We start from the raw sequence: 19,690 nt of genomic DNA, 5'->3' as shown, positions 1-19,690 counted from the left end.
GTGATAAGAGAAAAAAATAAAAAAAATAAGGCAAAGATTGTCCGGTCGATGTGGGTGAGACAAACGACGAGGTTTGGTGGTTGGTATTGTGGTCCGATCACTCCAAGCTCTCACCCAGCCTCCGAATCTCATCATCATGTAGCGCACCCATCCACAAGCAGCGCTCAGTGATGCCCTCAATAGGCTGAAACGAGTAACGGCTGCTCGCCTCGAGGAGTTTAAGGAGCGTCTTGACTACCCCGGCTGCGATCCTGCACCGCTCAAAGTTCACCAAGGGAGCAGTAGTGGGTGAGCTCGCAATCTCGCTCGGTCGCTGGGCGTTGAAGAGGAGATCGTGTGTGTAGATGCCCACGAAGGGGATACATCCCTCATCGGCGCTTTTTGAGTTACCGCCCTCCATTTCTTTACGCAGGTTGTAGAAATTCCTAGTAGGCGATATCAACGTCTCCAAATCGTGCATCGTTCGTTGGTCACTGGAGGGCACCATCGCCCATGTCTTGTTTAGACGGCCAATCTCATTGCTCATCAGAGCGATCGTCAGCTGTGCCATGGTGGCAAAGTTGCGGAAGCGTCGACAATGCGCCGCAATGTGAATGAGCTTGATGATGCAACGAGTTCTTTCCTCGAGGTCGCGAGTCAGGACGATTTCGGAAATGGCCCATTTGACCATGATGTTGAAGCGGGCAATAACCACCTCAACACCATGCGCATCCGTATCCCTCAGGAATGAGACCCAGCTGCGCGCGTGGCAGCCTTTTTGTTCAGCATTCTTCCACCTCATGTCGATCAGTTCTCTCCAGTCAATTTCGTTCAGCGCATCCTTCTCGATGAGGGTGAACTGTTGAGCCAGTATCTCGCTGTCAAAGGCCAGAATGAAGGGTAAATGGGCCGAGAGTCTGCTATCGGGCGCTTCGGAAAATTCACCAGCTTCCGGCAGCGGCGAGGGTACATCAAGGTGGCGTCTGTTACGAGGCGTGTCCTGCGGAGCAGTTGGCTGTACCGGAGATGAGTGTGCAAACTGGCCATAGGAAGAACCCGCTGTGGTCGGAGTAGTATCAGGTGTTGGCGGCAAAGGCTTACCATGCCATCCTTCCTGCTGCTGATATGCGGAAACCTTGGCGATACCCAGAGGCATCTTAAGTGCTTGCATCAGAGTGATGGGTGGCGATGGCGGGTTAGGGCCGGATTGACTCTCAGCCATTGGATGTGCGGGCTGTGTCGAGCGGGCAACACCGATTGCCGATGGAGGAACGGCACCGTAATCATCCACGCCGGCATCGAATGGTTCCGCGGACATTTCTGAAGATAAGTCCGTGTCATCTTCACTTTCCATCGTCAAGAAAGAATGTTCTGGCTCTGCGGTGGGTACGGCGTCGTCGACCTTGACGGGCTGCATACTGTCCGTCTTCTCCACGAAATCAAATGAAGTCGTGGAAGGGTGTTTGGAACTTTGTACGCTCTGCTCATTGGATGAAGGGGGCTGCAAGACGGAACGGTCAGTCCACGATTGCAGCGCATCATGATTGACGCCAGATTCGTCCATTATTCCCCGCTCCAGCAAGGGAATCGAATTGTAGGAGTTTGTGGAAGTGGCAGAAATAAAGGACTTGGCATTTGTATTCCGGTACTGACGGGGCGTGACATCCAGATAGCTGTCAGCTATATCCATAGGTGCAGGTGTCGTAGGTGAAGGTTGGACCAGGATATCCTCCCCGGCAACATGTACGTGTCGGTGATCCTTCTTGTCCTCTTCCGCAACATCCTCGGGCTGCGTCGGAAGAGGTTTCTGCATTGTCTGCTCGACCTTAAATGTTGGCAAGTCCATGGACAACCGAATTGTCGACTTCCTTTCGTATTTCCCTTCCAACTTGAGCAGTGCGGCTTCGACACCGCCATCCTCTTCATCGTCAGGTATTTGCGCCAGCTTGATCGCCTCAGCCTCGAAGGACGGGCGCATAACCGGCTTCGATGAGTGAGTGGTGAAGAGAGACAGGTGGCGTTTGGGGTTTTGCTCGGCAAGGGCTCCGAGAGAGAAGACTTCTGGTCGATTGCAGTCACTCGTGACGACATCCACGAAGCTACTGGAGTCTCCATGGGCTGGACTTCGTCTGAACGAGCTCGCGAAAGAGTCAGTGTAGGTTGTGAGAGATCCAACCGAACGGGATGGTCTGAGTGGCGGATGGTCCAAATCGCCCACATTTGTCACACCACGGAGATCACCTCCTGGCCTCCGTCTGAGAACCCGAAGCGGCTCTGGAACTAGGACTTGGGAAGAGTCATCAGCCACGGACTCCTCCGAATATGTCGTAGCATCGAAGCTCCTAATGGTTGGCTGTGGCATGATACCGCTAGTATACGACGCAAAGCGTCCATGCCTTGCTGACCAAGTCGAGTGTTGTGATCTGCTCGACAGATTCCTGAAATGTCCACGCAGTCTGCTCCGAGGGGTTTGATCCAGACCTTGTATGACATGGTCGATAGATGGCTGACCAAACTCTTCTGATAGGGGGTCCTCCCCTTCTCCAGGAGTAGACTCAGGTACAATCGGCGATTCTTGATCGGCTGAGACCGAGTTACGAAGGGCATGTTGGCCCAAGATGTATGACGACGTTCTCGGCGTGCCCAGCTGCTGGTCTGGCGGCGTATTTGGTGGTGTTGGATCCGCGGTGATTGGGATGAACGAATGGGCGAATGATGCCGATGAGCTGGCAGCTGGCAACGCCCCAGACATTACGGGTTGAAGGGTGGTGCCATCGACAATGACAATGGATTCACTACCAGACGATATCCCCATATCGCTCCTGGGATGGGCGTTCTCAACACTGGGAAGGTTCAACACCGTGTCCATATGTGCAGCCGAATATTCCACCGGGTTCCCCTGGGGTCTTTCATCTCCATTTCCAGCTGTCGAAGGAACAGCGTATTCGATTCTCTCGGCTTCAACCGCTGCATCTTCGCGCACTGCCTTCTTAAAGTCCTCCGCGACACCAGCGCCGAGCAGATCGATACGAACAGGTGGACGAGCCCCGTTTTGGCGAGCTTTCGACTGCGGTACTATTGCTGTCCCTGGAAGCCGGTTCGTTGTTGCGCCCTTTGACCCGATGGGCGATATGTTGGCCAACATCGCTTGGTTGGATTGATCATTTGGCGTTTTATGGCTCAACGCGCGCCTGACGCTTCCGAGGAGCTTCTTCATTCCGTGACCGGACATTGCTGATCCCATGAACTTATCCTTCCGAACCTCCACCGGTTGAAAGACAGTGGTCTGCCTGGCAGGGTCGCCCATGGCACTATTTGGACGTACCTCAACGAAGGCTTGCCCAGGCGGAAACATGTTGCCTTGGATGAGGCTTCCCGCATATGGCAGCGTCAAAAGAAATTCCGCATTTTTGTACAGAACCTTTTCCGTCAGAGTGCCATGATCGTGAAGAGAATCACTCAAACTATTGTTGCGCTTGTGGGATGAGTGCTGCGGTCGGACACGTTTGCCAGTTAGGGAGCGAGGAGTAGTCGCTATGCCTTCACTGGCGTTGTATACGGAACTGGGATCTGCTGGATGAGCAGTCAACGGATGGTTGGTTGATATTTGCATGTGTCGCGAACTCTTAATCGGGAATGAACACGACACAACCTCGACGCTTGTGATACTGGTTGGCGAGGCCTGATTCCTCTCAGGTTCATCGATCTCCGGGTTTTCGGGAGTTCCGGGCCTGTCACCGACAATGATGGAGTCAATATGCCCTGCCTTTGCAATCTCGGCGTAAAAGCTCGTTGGTCCACGAGGAGTCGCCGGGACATTTAGCTCATCCAACTGGGGTGGTCCTTTGTCGTATTTGACCCAGAAGCTAGGAGTCAAATTCGGGTCGCGGTGGCCTGCGATACCCCCTGGCGTGATGGGGATGTCGGCTGCCAACGAAGCGTCGAAGTCGGGCCCATCCCAAAACTGCGAGCAAATCCTCCTCCAGCACTTCTTGAGCTCAGGCAAGGTCTTCATCTCTATCTTGTGCGCCTTGGATACTTCAGCCCACTCGTCGACAACATCGTTCAATAGGTTACAGAACGAAACGCGCAAGTCGTAGTCGACAACGAAGTCGTCCATGAAGTAGTTGAGGATCCAATGCCGGAGGGCAACAAAAGTACGAACACGCACCACTGTCCCCAAGTCGCCCTCTCCTCTTGCCAGAGCCCATCGGAGGCGCGCGAACAGCATGGAAAGCAGGTCGTGAGAATCGAGGAACTGTCGATACGTGAGGAAGAAATCAGACACGAGGTCGTAATCCAGAAAGGAGGGCGAGGTAATCTCTGCAACAAGACGAGAGGGCGTGGCGGCAGTTACGGCACCGGTATTTGGCGAATACCTAACAATAACTCGATCATTGCAGGCAGGCTGGAACGTGAGTTGGTCGAACATGGCGGGCTCAATCACTAGGTGAGTGGACATGTAGGTTGCGCGCAGCGGCAGATCGGAAGCAGGAGACGTTGACGAGACACGAATCCCCGAGACATGGTGGTCGCTAATAGCAAAATCCATGCCATGGATGGGGCCGGTGCCTGGAGTCGCCGAGCAATTTGCCATTGTGCTGTTGATGCGGCGGTTCTCAACGGAGGCGCTGCTTGAGAGTATCTCTTCTGTCGGGGCATATGAAGAGCCACGGATGAAGGGTGTTCCTCGAATGCTGAATCTGGGAGTCCCTATCCTCCAGGATGGTATAGCTACTTCCAGCAATGGCGAGCCGGTCATGTCCGTATCCTCCACAGTCCTGGGTCGTGTGCCTTCGTTGGGCTGGGTGATGATGACCTTGAAGCCCCCGGTTTCGGGTTCGCGAACCACATTTCCATCGGCCAAGGTTGAATCCGACGCGGCTCTGCGGTGTCCTGGCCTTCTAAGACTCCCCAAGTAGTCGCGCCTCGTGATGGGCGGGGTAGGGAGGTCCGGCGTTGAAGCCCATTGGTTGTCGAACATCTTGGTACTCTCTCCGAAAGTATCGTCATTTTCCGAGGATGAATGCTCCAAGCCAGCTGTATCGGGCGGCGTCATGGGAAAGACGAAGGGCGGTTGTGGGTAGCGCTGGTTAGCCGGGCGAACAGTTGGCCTACATTGTTATCAGCATCGACGGCAGAGACACGGTCATCATGACTGCACTGCATGCATACATACCTCAGGTAAATGCGCCCATTGTGCCCGACATTTGCTACGGCGAAGTGTCTCCCCTCGCGTCCTGCAGAACCTCCATCTGGGGTAATGTCGAAATCGCGACTCCCCTGTCCATATTTCCTTCGTGTACTGGTCGGACTGGTCGTGTCGTTTGACTTGCGCCCCGACACTGGGAACAAAGGCTTGGGTTTGGGTGTTCCAGAACCTGTGCCTGGTATAGGGGGTCGCGACTTGGGCGTCTTTAGTCGTTCTGCGCCCGTTGAGGCATACATGGGCATTGTCTTTCCTCCATCTTTTAATAGCTTTTCCGATGGTCTGCGAAATCGCAGATCGCGCAGAGACCTGGTTGCCTGAAGAGTTGAGGATATCGGAGTGGGAGTGGAATCTGATCGATTTCGTTGCAACGGTTTCTGCTGTCGAAGTCGGGGGGGTTGTGTTGTTGTTGTTGTTAATTTGGGGGTGCCCGCAGTCGGAGGAGCCGATGGCGAGTCGGCCTCCATTGCGGTAGCACCAGTTGGGCAGCTCGATTATGACTCGCGATGGCGTCCAGTACTAGCTGCTGTTGGTGGTGGTGTTGTTGTTGCTGGCGACGATGAGGACGGTATCGAAATCCGAATCGGGGTCGGAGTCGGCGCCGGCGTGTGTATGGGGGATTGCCCGCTGGGGTCAGGATCAGGGACTGTTTTCTGGATCGAGATGGAGGACGTCGTCGTCTGTGGTGGAAAGACATAAGGGGTGTCAACGCCTGGTCGCCTGGTCGTTCGTTCTTTCGTCTCGCGCTGCGGCGCTTCCAAGGTTCCGTCAAGTTGGAGTTCGTCTGTTCTTCTTTTCTTTTTTCCTATGCGACTTGCGACTTCCCAATCAGTCTCAAACCAGTGGCGGTCTCATTGGCTCGGGCGAGGAAAGAGCGGGAGTATCTCGGTGGGCGAAGCTGTCGTCATAATCGCATTGGAGGAGGAAGGAATGACTTGAAGTGGAATGTCTTGGAAAGCAGCCGGCGGGTGTTGCGCGAGGACGGCTGACCCAAAATGGCGAAGTAAGGCGAACGAGGGAAAGAAGGGAGGGCGGAATGCAAGTGGGAGAAAGCTTGAAAAGAAATCACATACCGACGGGAGCGTTGTTACCTGTCCTGGAAATACTGGGCAGCGCCATCAAGATTGGACGGTGCACTCTGGTCACACACACAGCACGCTATTCCGCGCCTGTAAGTCCAGGATTCTTTACCTGGGTACTACCTGCATGAGGTGCCTGAACAAAATGCAAATGCAAATCGGCGATAGGCTCCCCCAGAATGATAAACACCAAAGACCCTCCAGTCCCTTTGGCAGCGGCTACCTTTGCCGATTGTCGAGACCTGGAGTCAACAAAAGATGGAGAAAGTGTGAAAATGGGTAGAGTTTGGATCGACAGCGTGTCAATCAAGTCAACAAGGTGTCCAGTCCGATCACAAGTGAAAAGAGGAGGAGCTGGAGGGGAGCACTGGGGAATTCCAGGGACGTGCAGATGGAGACGGGATGCAGCAAGAAGCAACCATGCAAGGTGCGCCCGGACTGTGATTTGGAGAAACCTCAAGTCGTCAACCGCTCATGCCGCTCTTCGACCACAGCTTGCCGCCGAATCTCAAATGCCAAGTGCGAGATTGCTCGCACAAACATGGGGTGAACCACTGGAGATGGCTCGGCCTGGAGCCCCACGAGAGCAAAAAAGACACACGAGCCACGGCCCGGACACGAGCTTTGAATGGAGGACTTGATGGAGTTACTGGAGGAGTCGCGGGATTGGAGACGAGGGCTGCTTCTAGACCATGCTGGAAGGGATGGGTTCCTTTGGGATTCCCCTTTATTTCTTTTTTTCTTTTTTTCTCTTTTTTTTCTTTTTGTTCCACTCACAAGGCTGCTTCAGTTTCTTAGTACTATGCTCGTCATCTTCCTCTTCCTTTCTTGTTGTGCGTCTAGTGTATTGACTTGGGACGAAACACCACTGGTCAGGGGTCACTGTGAACCCCCGCCGACACCAACCCAATGGATGGGCTAATTTACAGTGCAGTGGCCGCCTTCTGCCCCTGGACAAGTTCCATTTCTCACTTCCCCTTCTTCCACTTTTTTTTTTTCGCTCTCTCGCTTGTGACCACGGCTTTTCCCTTTTCTCTCACAGTGGGTGTTCTTGCCCCTAGCATCAGGGTCAGGGTCAACACTGAGAAGCAGACAAGGGCACCACGCACGGGTCCTCTTTTTTGACGACGGGAAGACGATCCGGTTGGTCCCAGATACGGTTTGGTGCTCCACTCCTGGTTCCGCCCTCGATTTCATTCCATTTCGACTTCAGTTCCGGAATTCAAATCGATTGCCCCGTTTCAACGTCTCTGCACACCCGCCGCAAATGGACAGGAAAACCGTCGTAACTGACTGCTTGGGTTGCGTTCTACAACGTGCTGTGAACCGCTTTGAGATGGCGTATCTGAATGGATGATGCATGACATCTTCGGTTCGGAGGGCGCAAGACACAACATCCGCATAGAGCACGACAGGCACAGTCCGCCAGCGGCGACACCATCCAATCACCAGTCAACCGTTTTCGCTTTCTTCAAAAATTCAATGAACCGTGGATTTCAAGTTCTGGTTCCATGCACGGGACGGCACCCATTGACGACAACCGTGGACTGAAAACGGGATCACGAATTCTGACGAGCCCGCATTGAAATAGCAAGCATCAAACATGAAGGCGATAAAACAAGGTTCCCTGGTTGTCTCGATCTTTCAACCATGCGATTGCGGAGCAAAGGGCGGGTCAAATCCTTTCTCCTCACCCTGATCTTGGACCATTCCGAGTTTCTTTTCAAGGGTGAAGCGGTATCTTAGTAAGTCAACTAACCCACAAAACAGCAGCAGAGATACTCGCCCAGGTATCCTACAAGAGCCCCGTCACTTCTACCTATCTGGTACACATGTACTCGACATCATACGCGTGCCACCAAGACCGCTTCTCACATCTCACTTTTTTTTACAATTTTCAGTCTTCGAAGCACCGGACGCCATGGTACGATACGATACCCGAGAGCCTGGTTTGCTCCGGTCGCCAATGGGTCCTTCCAACATCTTCATTTCCCAATCTGCCGGGTCCTGGGACGTTTCGATCGGCCACTATCAAGAGCCCCTCGTGGTCTAGGCAGATGCAATTCCCCTGCCCCACACGCTAATAACAGCTTCACTACCAAGTCCCCGAATGTCTGTCTTGTCATCGGGAGTCCTACCCTGAAAAAGATACGCTTTCCTTCTCTTCCGTATATCGAACCATGGAAGACATCAAGATATCAGGATATGAAACGCAGGGCGAACGCGAAGTGAAAACGAACCACAAACCATGGCAAACTTGAGATATCGGACAGTCAACCAAACTGCCGCTGGAAGATCCCGCCAAACAGTGCCTTTTTCCAACTTGTCCATCTACGTGCTGCAAGGTGCAATCACTTGCAGTAGCTTTTTACAGGCGGAGCCACTGATGTTAGCCCGCAGCTATCCAATACAATTGCTCTTGTTCCTGCAGCGACCACAAGCGGGCCAGCAGATCCATGGCAATCATGGCGTCACTCAATCCGGCCAGTCGCCTATCACTGGCTGTTTGTCCAACGACATTCAGCTCTCTTCCTTTCTTTCGAACACTGCTATGTCACAACACTCCCGCTTTCATTACTCCTCCTTCTACGCAACTCTCCCATCGCCTACGGACCTGCGGTAAAGGTAAGATCTCGAGAGTTGAGACCCCGAACACCATAACGTCACACTATTTGCCCCTCCGGCACCATGTTGCCCAATGACGATTTCAAAAGCGTCTACCCGGTTTCCGTCCGACTTTATCTCGAGATCCTTGCGTGAGATCTCCGAGACAAGCGCAACATGCAAACACTGACACAACACGGTTTGAAAGACATGCCGCACAACGGTAACGGCAACGGTCGCTCGCCTCTGATTGTGACTCGAGCAAGACTTGAGCGTTTGCTTCTGAAAAGAAAGAGATTTCTCGTATAGGTCTCGGAAGTCGTACTAGAAGCTTGGGTCATCATGTCTCATGGTGAGACTTCCGAAAGTTTGAGACTTTTGACACCGTTGTTATCAGTCAGTGGCTTCGATTCAACCCGTCAACCGCTACGAGTTCCCTCGCTCTTTTTCTGTGGTCGGATTCGTTTTTGGGCCAGTAGGCTTGAGGGGACCGAGGAAGATGTGATGGCAACCCGTCTTGGCGGGTTCTGTATCACACAGCGAAGTCTGGTAGACCTACTCAACCTCTCGGAACGCACACAGACGGGGAGGGAGGGAAATAGTTTGTAAGACACCACCACCGGATGTTGAGCCATTTGCGGTTTTTCATACCTCCTTCTCACCTCTGTCAACCAGGTGCTCTTGACTTACATTACGTCAATGGCCAACGGTTCAGGTTACCTCTCATCCCTCCCAGAGTCCAGAGTTCAGAGCTTCAGCTCAGAGCTCAAGGCCATGCAAAAAATTTCAACCACCTACCTATGTGAGATGTCACACGGTACCTTTCTTGGCGAAACCTGTCGGCAGTTGCAACGGAACGATTAGGTACAGTTGCGGTTACGGTTTGCTGCAGCCGTGAAGAAGCCGTTGGACACAAGCTCGCAAAAAACTTCGAAGGCAGAGCCTCTTTCAGATCTATGCAACTGAAAGAAATCCCATACAAGCTCCAACGCCCTTCTTCTTTTTTTTTCCCTGCTCGCCATGCTAAGATTTTTCTTGTTAGCGTGCTTCTTCCCCCATTCTTCCATGCCCAGAAAAAACGTCTCGTTTCCTTTCTCAAAATCCGGCAAGTGATCCGCGAATAATTCCTAGTGTAAAATTACTCCGGTAAAACGTAGCGAGTGTAACAGTCTTTTTGACCAGTTTGATGAGGTTATGCTTGACCGTTGTGTTGCAGTGACAAGCCTAGACCCTGTAGTAGGGTTAAGTCGACGAAAGGAAAGAAGCTTTGATTGCAAGCGGCCATTGAGGTTGTTGATCAAACGTTATTGAAGATATTATGATGAGAAACGTCGGGTCAAAGGATGGATATTTTGGAAAGATGGTGAACGTTGTATTCGTGTGCTGGGAACAAATGTCGGTTAGGGTGCCTGCCAACTAGTCAGTGGGAATATCGTCGGAGGCCACCGAACGCAGTGGAAAGGCTCATTCCAATTTGGATGTGAAAGCTCAGTTAAACTCCTTGCGTTCCGCATTTCGTGATACTCAAAGAGCAAATCAGAGTTTACAAAAAGGAAGTCAAGCACAAGTTGACTTCCGGTAGCCTAAACTTAACAAACCTCCCTGTAGATACGTTGTAGGATTAGGGTTATAGGGGATAGGTCAGCTCCGCTTTGCAACAACAAATCGGACCATATCAGTTCAATCGGGTATGGTGTAGCGGTAACATCGTTGACTCTCACTTCTCAGGAGTGACTGCTCTCTCAACAGCCCCGGGTTCGACTCCCGGTATCCGAGTCTAAAACATCTTTTTTTTGCAACTTTTTGCATTTTTGCTTCGCGACACTTTCTGATGGTACAGTGCATATCATATCCTTTCCTTTCTTTAGGGTTTCATTTCCTTTTATTCGTCTCTATAGCTCCTCATAAAGAGATGGGGAGATCCTGACTTCCTTCAGTCTAGTTCGTGTTCTGTATTCCTCAACAATTTTTGGTAGAAATTAGAGAAAAAGGTGGGCAATCTGAAGAAGAGAACTGCATATAGATGTGATTGTGATCATAAGTGAACTTGAACGTAGTGATGATGGTATGATTAGACGTCAAAGACGTCTCTGAGTCTTTGATTTTACAACCATCCCAGAGAGCAAGAATTCATCAAGTGTACAGGACCGTTTGAGTTTTTTCATCCTAATAACCAGGCAAGGAAGGAGTGGCAGGAATAAACCGAACACAGACACTCGAATATCATCCAACTAACTGTCTTAGCAAAGGCTGTTGCTATACATAGGGTGATATGCCTCGTCGTGAGTCGCAATCGAAGCCGGTCGGACTCGTCTACGGGGCATTCTTGGACTGACAAACCGTTGCAGACTATACTAAAAAAATGTCGTGAAGACGCTTGGATGCGTGTAAGAGTATATAGGTATGTCCAAGGTGTAGTCCCCCGATCTTGGTACATGATAACTTCCAAGCACTGAAGTTTCGCAGTCAAAGGATTAACATTTCACGCTTTCACCATGCCAAATTATAACACGGCTTGTTGCAAGAACCAAGAAAATTCCATTTCATCAAAAAGGGTATATACGCCTCATACGCCTCTACGTTTTCGGAAACATTAACCTATCACCGCGCCAACCTCCATTACCCAAGAAGCCACCAACTAATCGTCAAACCCACCAAACTCCTCATCACTACTATCACCATCCAGCTTCTTGGGCGGCGCCTTGGGCTTAGGCGGGTTCGCCGCCAGCGCAGCGGCCCTCTCCTCCGCCGCCTTGGCCTCGTTCTGTTTCCTGACCTTCTCGATCATCTCCTCCAGCTTGAGATGCTCCTCCTTCTCCTTCTCCGTCATCTCGCTGAACTTCTTGGCCTCTCTCTTTCTCCTCTTCTTCTCGCGCCTCTGCAGTTTCGTCTCCTCCTGCTCCGTCTTGCCGCTCCACGCCTCGTTCTTCTTGCGCTTGTCGCCCGTCTCTTCCTGCGCGCGCTTCGCCTTCTCCTCCTTCCACTTGGCCAGCTCTTCCTGACGCTTCTTCTCGCGCACCTTGTCCTTGAAGGGGATCTCTTCCGTGTTGATACCTAACCCGAGAGAGCGGTCGATCTTGGCTTCGCGGACTTCGGGCATCTTGGGCAGCTCGAGGAGACCGTAGCCCTTGGCTAGCTCGACCCAGTCGAGGTCGGCGATGCGGAAGATGGATGAGGCTTGGTGCTCGATGTAGGAGCGCGTCCAGGAGACGAAGGCGAGTTGAGCCATCTGGAAGATCTCGCGGTCGGCGAGGGCTTGCGCGCGGAAGGCGGCCGAGACGCGCTCGGCTTCTTCTGAAGTGACGGCAATGGCAGGCTTCTCAAGGGGCGCGATGGGGGTTTGGCGGACTTCGAGGAGCTGGACGTAGCCTTCCTCACGTCCGGGCTGGAGCAGAACGACGGCGAGACCACGACGGCCGGCGCGGCCGGCACGACCACAGCGATGGATGAAGACCTTGGTGTCGGTGGGCGGGTCGTGCTGGATGACGAGGTCGACTTGGGGGATATCGAGACCACGGGCGGCGAGATCAGTGGTGAGGAGGACCATGGGAGAGGTGGTGTTGACGAAACGCTCATAGTTCTTTTCGCGGACTTTGGGCTCGAGCTTGCCGTGCAGGGAAGTGCAAGAGAAACCGGCGGGCAGGACGGCGCCGAGGACGCGGCTAAAGTACTTGACGGCCATACAGGAAGAGAAGAAGATGATGGATCGCTGCGGCCTGGGTTCAAGCTTTTCGAGGAGCTGGACAACTGCTGCCATTTTCTGGCTGGCTGGGGTGACCAGGTAGCTCATCTGCAGAGACATTGGTGTTTTCCTCTCTTGAATGATGCCACCATCCTTCAAACTCTTGACTCTGACGGTGATCTTGTGTGGGTATAGTAGACCGACCGTAATCAGCCTTTCGACGGCGTCACTGAGGGAGGCACTGAAAAGACCGGTACGGCGCTGCTTCGGGAGATAGCCAAGGATGCGGTTGAGCTCGTTCGCGAAACCCATATCGAGAAGGCGATCGGCCTCGTCCATGATGAGAACCTCGAAGGTAGACGCGGGAGCCTTGACGTATGCACTCGACAAGAGTTCGGCAAGGCGACCGGGAGTGCCGATCAGGAGATTCGGGGAAAGGCGAAGAAATGTGCCGAGATCCTCTGCGGCCTTGGTGGTGCCTCCGACAAGTAATTGGGGGACAACGACAGGCTGGGTTGCGGTTGGGCGCTTCTCGTCGCTTTTGGCGTGGGACATGGCTTCGGCGGAGGGTTCGTGAAACTTTAGGATGGTAGTAGCGACATTGTAGATTTGGGTCGCAAGTTCGCGGGTGGGCGAGATGATGATTCCCTGGACATGGTTCCGCTTGGCTGGTTCTTCGCCGCGTAGGAGTTTCTGTTGTAAGGTTGGTTAGCATATGGCCAATTGATCTGGTGGATAGAGAGAGAGAGAGAGAGAGGCCCGGCTTACCTCAATTACAGGAATCAAAAAGGCAAGTGTCTTTCCACTACCTGTTACGGCCTCGACGACGACATCCTTGTTTCCACGGAAGAGCTCAAGGCAAGACTTCTGAACGGGAGTAGGCTGGGTGAAGCCCATGGAAGAGAGGTAGTCGAGAATCCATTGGGCGAGAGGAGGCGTGAGGGCGTCCCAAGACCTTGGAGGCTTCCGGACCTTGGTCTGTGGTTGTGTAGGCGCCATGTTGGTTATTTACTTGGTTGAGTATCAGGGCGCTGTAATCGGTCCCTGAAGCTCTTGTGTATTGCCTGTGATGATGGCTATGCGATGCCGTTGTTGAAACAAAAATTGGCGACCATCCAAACATTCCTTATCTTATCTGACTATCGATAAGGTTAGCGTGGCCTCGTCAGTTGCATAAATGCAAGGGTCTAGAGCCCCACGGCGATTTGACGTGTCAAAAGCGGGGATCTGTCTTGGTCCATTTGACTTCACTTCTTCTATGTTTGATCGCCCCAATGTCAATGGTCCTTCATTGGAAGATGGAATATTGTTGAGCAAGTCATGATCGACGTATGTTCGCGATGCGTGTTCAAGCTGGTCCATAGATGAACCTCAGTCGAGAGACGGCTCTTGAAACCTCCACGATCTTATATTGTTAATGCAATAATGAGATGCTGGGAGGTGGGCCTCATTGAAGAGCCCAACCTGTTTAGGCTTGGTCCAATTTACTTTAGTTAATGCGACAAGGTGTCAACATTTCAGCTCGATCAAGCTCCCAGATTTCAATATTGATTGTGAGAGACGAAACTACTGATACTCAAAGGCTCACTCAGCAGAGTGAAAGTATTCGGTAAAGCGAAAAGAAAGAGGCATTGCTTCATTGTCGTAGAGAGGATGTGAATAGCTTCATATCCAGTTAATTGCCCACTAACAAAAAGCGAGCAGAACTTGTCAAAATTCCTGTCACATGCAAGGTCGCGTTGCTGCCCTGTGTGCTGCAGTGCCCGTTGCTGCTGTTGGTTAAGCCCACGGCACCCATGTCATCACGCCTTGCCGCAGTTGGGGTAACAGACCAGTGAGCTGGGGAGCCCGGTGCAACCACCTGAAGAGTAACGCACACGCTTCCCTCCGCGGGCATTCATGGCCATCCGCAACAGCCGAAATTTCTGTCCTTCACAAACACCGAACCACCGTCATTCGTCGTCTACCATACCTTGATCGTCAGCCACGGCATCATTGGATCCGAAACCAAGTCTCAGCCAAACAGGGCAACGTGCCACCTCAGCCACGAGTAGCATTTTTCATAGACTTTTTTTTGCATCTTCTGTTTTTTTCTGCAGAGACACCCTTCTTTTCCTTTGGTCCTAAACCCTCCATATCCTATCGATTCAGCGGAAAGAGTCAAACAGAATCAACAATCACCAATCAGAGGCAGCCTTACTCGTCTTGATGCTACCACGGGTTTCCCTAATCTGCTGAGACATTGCCCTACCTGGCTAACCCGGACCACACCATCGTTCGGTTACAACAAGTCACCTATCCCCGACACCCCCGGTCCCCCGTCCCGCTTCAGCTCAGCTTTTGGAGGTTGGAGCCATTCGGTTCTTCCACTTGTCATCTTTTGAAATCCCGCCGACTTTTTGAACCCTTTCCCCCCGGCAAGCCATGCGGTGGAGTCGTCACACTCCGCCGCATCGTCTACATCTTTCACGCTGGATTCCCTCGCCCAACACGTAGCGTCCTTCTTTTCCCGAAACCAACAACCACACCACCAACACCACCAACAACCCGCTACCCCTCCCTGTTTTGGTTGGTCTTCGACGTACGACTGCTTGACCGGTGCGCGCGAGTCTAGAAAAGATAAGCAAATTCACTCTTCCTTCTGGCCCCTGCGCTTCTACGACCTGCAACGTATCCTCTCGGGCGCCATCTCGTTGCCCGCCCTGCCACCCTTCCCCTACGACACTATGCCTACGCGTAGCAGTATTCCCGCGACGCCGCGCATCATCTCGCCCAGTCCGACACCTTCGGAGCGCGATGCGCTAGAATACACGGGGCCCATGACCAGGGCCGCGAGGAGACGGCTGGCGACACCGTTACCTGTTAGCGAAGAGGGCAACGAGGAGGATGACGTGCCCGGTCTACGGAGAGCGCGCACAAGGAGCAGAAGCCCGGTAGAGACGCGGCCAACAGCCGGCAGGCGGACGTCCAAGAAGAGGATCACCAAGACTGCCGATGCGGACACGACTTCCATAGACTCGACAACAGTGGCGCCCAATTCCGGGGACATCGCCGTGTCCGAAAAGCTAGAGAAGGAGGTAGCGAACGGCCACCTGCTGCCACCACAACCGGCAGGCTATACAGGCTGGGGATGGAAAGACATCAGTCGCAGTCCTAGCCCGCTTGGCCTGATCCCAATCCACAGGCACTGGCGGGCCTTTATACACAAGCACGAAGTACCGAGGAAAGCGCTCCACGTGTCCATCGGCTTCTTTGTCGTATGGCTCTACCTGTCGGGAACGCAGACACTATCGGTGTGCCCTTACCTCATGGGTGCTCTAATACCCATTGCGGCGGTCGACGTTCTCCGACACCACAACGCGTCCTTTAACCGGTTCTACGTCAAGGTTTTGGGGGCGCTGATGCGTGAGAGCGAGTTTACGGGTTACAACGGCGTCATTTTCTACCTCCTCGGGGCCTGGATTGTCCTGGGCTTCTTCCCCAAGGACGTCGGTGTTGTGGGCACCCTGCTGCTCAGCTGGTGTGACACTGCGGCAAGCACCTTTGGACGGCTGTACGGCCGTTACACACCCCGTATTCGAACCGGCAAGTCGCTTGCCGGGTCCTTGGCTGCATTCCTGGTCGGCGTAGGCACCTCGGCCTTCTTCTGGGGCTGGCTGGTGCCTACCAAGGGTCCCATGCCCGGCGACGAGCTCTTCATGTTCAAGGGCACCCTCCGCCTCCCCCTGCTCCTGGCGGAAGCGGTCGGTCTGACCCCGGCTCAGGCGACGATCTCGGGTGGCCTTGCTCTGGGCGTCATGAGCATCTGGTCTGGCTTCGTCGCTGCGGCGAGCGAGGTGGCTAACGTCTGCGGACTGGATGACAACCTCACAATCCCCGTCCTGAGCGGTCTCGGTATCTGGGGCTTCCTCAAGATTTTTGGCTAAATGACCGATGATTTGGCACATGCTTGTTTGACAATACCTGATACATCTACTTTTGGCTTGACTGTGGTCAACGATGCATATCACCGGCGTTCTGGGGCGGCAAGGGGTTAAAAGGGGTCCAATTATTCAACGTTTGGATGGGTGGCTGACGATGTCGGTGGTATGAACACTTTTGTAATGGATGGATTCTGCGACGAGACTGGGCAAAGGCAAAGAAAGGCCCATAACCCAGGTCTAGAGATGTACGCCCTCATACCCACAAGCTGCAACCTGTATATCTCACCACTTTTTGTATATTTCTTATCAACTAAGACTGCAGCTATCCTCAAACGTCTCGTGTCGGGAGCATGCAGCCATCAATATTGTGAAGCTGTCAAGGGCCTATCCCCGTCCATTTCTGCATCTTTAAATAGGACTCGGAGAACATGTCGCTGATCGGATAATTGAATTTTGCTGTCTCCAGGGCCGGGGTCACCCGCCCGAGGTAACTCGGGATAAATGTGGTGGTCCAGGATGGCGGAGCTGACAAGGTCGGCGGACGTTAAAAAGGCCCCGGCCTGCCTCGGGCTGTTCGTCTGCCTGCATCTGTCACGCGGCGGTGTCCACACTTCGAAATGTCATGCATTGACTCAGCTCGGCTTGTTGAACATCAAGTTGGTAGGCGGTGAGTCTCATTTCCTTTTCGCAGCCAGACAGTGGAAAGGCGGAAAGAACGAGGGGCGGATGTCGTGAGAAGATCCGGGGAAGGAGCGACGCCGCGAAGCACAACAGCAAAAGTGCAGGGGAGGGGATGCATTTTGACAAGGGTTGTCTCGCGCCTGCCGGTTTCACCTTTCTTGCTGGTAAGGTCGTTTCCTTTTCGACTCTGATTTTTCCTTGTCCTCCGAGTCCACCAACGGAACTTGCCTTTTTTTTTTTTTTTTTTTTTTTTTTTTTTTTTTTACACAACCCTTCAATTCACCTCTCAACCTCTCACTGTGTTTGACTGGACAGGAAGTGGGAAGCTTCGCTGTTTCTCTCAGCTTGACACGCACTTCACTACCTACTACCTACTACCTACCTTACACCTTCGGCTACCAAAGCCTTCGTGATCCTCCGACATCGTTCTTCTCAAGATTACACGACATGATATTGTCCACGAATGGTTCGGATATCATGTCACGCCTGGTAACTCTTTCGGATGGTATGATTCGCGAATATTGATGGACCGAAAAGCCCTAGCCGCATTTCTCCAGGACGAACTGCGGACTGCGAACTGCTGAGGCTTTGGCTGCAAACCAGCCGTTGCCAAACTGCGCGGACGTCTACAGGAACGAGCAATTGGTTCACGAACTGTGAGCGGCAAAAGAGTTCTTCGCCCCCATACGGGTTGACCCTATCCCCAATCACTACTAGTATTGACGTTGCTTTTTTCCTTGCCTGACGAAATCTTAGAAGCCGAATGAATCTGCCTTGAACAACAAAGCATGCAGCTGGGCTGCCATCCACTATCATTTTTTCCCCCTCAGACGGGCGAACAGTCATCATCAATCATCACTGCTCAATCAGCAATGCCTGCTTTCCCACCACTTCCTTCCTTTCTGGAAACGGAGACTCCAACAGCGACTCCAACAACTTCGTCACGACACAGGACATAAGAAGGAAGCTTGTCTTTCCCGTCATACCCCCCGGGCGCGGACTTGGCACTTCATGTACGCTTCATGTACGTTTTCCGGCATGGTTCTCTCAGCAGGCACCTTGGGGGCTCCGGCTATGGCATCTTTCATCCTATGAAATCGTGCCCAGTCATCAGTCGTCGGCGCAAGTTTGGTTGGACTGCATTTCCCTAATTCCACTCAAACAACTGAGGTTACATTTTCGCTGTTCCATGTCTCCCCAAATGTCCCCACACATGGCTACATCCAGCCGCGGAACCCATTTTCCTTCTCGAACATCAAGCAACGACCAGCTATCGTCGCCGTTTCCTGCACCGATACACGCCTTTGCGCCGTACCATGCCATGAACGTGCAGGAAGGCTTGATGCGTTGTCCCCTTGCTGCCCTCCCGAGCCTGCATTAGGCACGAAGGGAAGTCATGTACGTATGTACACCGTTTGCATACCTCTACAGCTACATCCACGGGCTATGTCACATACCAGCCCAGGTACCTGTTCTTCCACCGGTTCGTCGTTGCAACGTCAAGCTCTTCGTTGTCAGGCTTCATCCACTACTCTACACCTCCCAACTGGATTAGCTGACCATTGAGCTCGACTCTTCACTTCCACCGGCACTTCTGACGCAATGCCCCGCTCCGCCATTGGGGGTTGTTTTCGCGGGGGCGCAAGTTCGCAGACCCAAACGGTGCAAGCTATCAGCCATGCGAGGTGAATTGGGCCCGCCTAGCTTTGCCTTTCTCTGATACCAGCAGGGTCCGGGTTGATGGCGCTTCAAGTGAGTGGCCCGACGACAGCACACCATATGGCATCTGGCTTCTTGTTGGTGGACGGCAACACCGCACTAGCTACGTCTTCGCATGTTTTGCAAGTCATGCTCCTTCTCCACCTCATCAAGGTACCTTCTGGCCAGATTCGATGTCTGGAAGGCCGACTGTGGTTGGAAGACGCGGGATGAAAACGGTTCAAGGAACCATGCGTTCAGGTTCGGTTCGGTCTACATCCCGGACCTCTCGGACGCCTTTATCATTACTGGGATTTGTCCTCCGCTGGGCTTCAAAGTCATTGTGATATCCCTAGACGGGTCATTACCTTTGGAATTCAATGGAGATGCCTCTTCTATTAAGGAGGTTTCACCCCTTCACGTCCAGTCAATCTCATTCACAATTGCGAATTCTTATGAAAAGCCTTCGGACAAGTGCCTCAATGTCTTCTTCGGTTTACCCTTGACCTACATGGATCCGCAGTGTCGTACATGTCTCCTCCGGAGTTGCCTCACAGAACAGACCGGCACACGCATCCGTCCCTGGACCTCTGCAGTTCGCCTGAATCTCCAGGGATAGAGCAATGGAGCGCACCGCTTCTTGTCAAACTGCGTGGCCTTCTGAATCATACTCATGTCAACTGTCACGGCTGAAGGCTCCCGAAACCTTCCTCGGCATGTCATCTAGGCAAGGCAAAACCACTTAAACATCACAGCGTCTGAGACCCGCATGGAGGCTTCATTCACAGGGCCCGAATAACGACAGAATGTCGTAGAGTATAGCCCATGAGGTTCT

General features: G+C 52.9%; 4 protein-coding genes and 1 non-coding gene across 5 annotated transcripts; 2 read left to right on the top strand and 3 right to left on the bottom strand.

Moving 5' to 3' along the window:
* Positions 1-31: 31 nt before the first annotated feature.
* SMAC4_08254 (uncharacterized protein) lies at positions 32-6,199 on the bottom strand. Its single transcript, XM_003345198.2, has 2 exons — positions 5,159-6,199; positions 32-5,093 (listed from the first exon to the last, which is right to left on the bottom strand). Exons 1-2 carry the CDS (start codon positions 5,653-5,655, stop codon positions 98-100), a joined length of 5,493 nt encoding a protein of 1,830 aa, XP_003345246.1. The 5' UTR covers positions 5,656-6,199; the 3' UTR covers positions 32-97.
* Positions 6,200-10,555: 4,356 nt separating this feature from the next.
* On the top strand, positions 10,556-10,647 carry SMAC4_13782. The gene is made up of 2 exons: positions 10,556-10,591; positions 10,613-10,647. It is a non-coding gene; the product is annotated as a tRNA-Glu (tRNA).
* Positions 10,648-11,509: 862 nt separating this feature from the next.
* Positions 11,510-13,665, bottom strand: SMAC4_08255 (uncharacterized protein; the record flags this gene model as incomplete). The annotated part of the gene is made up of 2 exons (XM_066090768.1): positions 13,322-13,665; positions 11,510-13,246 (listed from the first exon to the last, which is right to left on the bottom strand). Exons 1-2 carry the CDS (start codon positions 13,550-13,552, stop codon positions 11,510-11,512), a joined length of 1,968 nt encoding a protein of 655 aa, XP_065947113.1. The 5' UTR covers positions 13,553-13,665.
* A 1,614-nt stretch (positions 13,666-15,279) lies between these two features.
* On the top strand, positions 15,280-16,479 carry SMAC4_08256 (uncharacterized protein; the record flags this gene model as incomplete). The annotated part of the gene is made up of 1 exon (XM_003345200.1): positions 15,280-16,479. The coding sequence occupies one exon, from the start codon at positions 15,280-15,282 to the stop codon at positions 16,477-16,479; it is 1,200 nt and encodes a 399-aa protein (XP_003345248.1).
* Positions 16,480-19,362: 2,883 nt separating this feature from the next.
* Positions 19,363-19,578, bottom strand: SMAC4_13781 (uncharacterized protein; the record flags this gene model as incomplete). The annotated part of the gene is made up of 1 exon (XM_066091612.1): positions 19,363-19,578. The coding sequence occupies one exon, from the start codon at positions 19,576-19,578 to the stop codon at positions 19,363-19,365; it is 216 nt and encodes a 71-aa protein (XP_065947112.1).
* Positions 19,579-19,690: the final 112 nt, after the last annotated feature.

The sequence above is a fragment of the Sordaria macrospora genome, chromosome 5 (assembly GCF_033870435.1).
Source record: "Sordaria macrospora chromosome 5, complete sequence".
Taxonomy (NCBI): domain Eukaryota; kingdom Fungi; phylum Ascomycota; class Sordariomycetes; order Sordariales; family Sordariaceae; genus Sordaria; species Sordaria macrospora.
This window is presented reverse-complemented; position numbering and strand designations above follow the sequence as displayed.

Excerpts from the sequence above, each read along its gene's own strand:
- SMAC4_08254 (XM_003345198.2), bottom strand. The coding sequence starts at position 5,655 with ATGGAGGCCGACTCGCCATCGGCTCCTCCGACTGCGGGCACCCCCAAA. Across the intron at positions 5,094-5,158 it reads AATGGGCGCATTTACCTGAG|GCCAACTGTTCGCCCGGCTA; the intron begins GTATGTATGCAT and ends ATAACAATGTAG.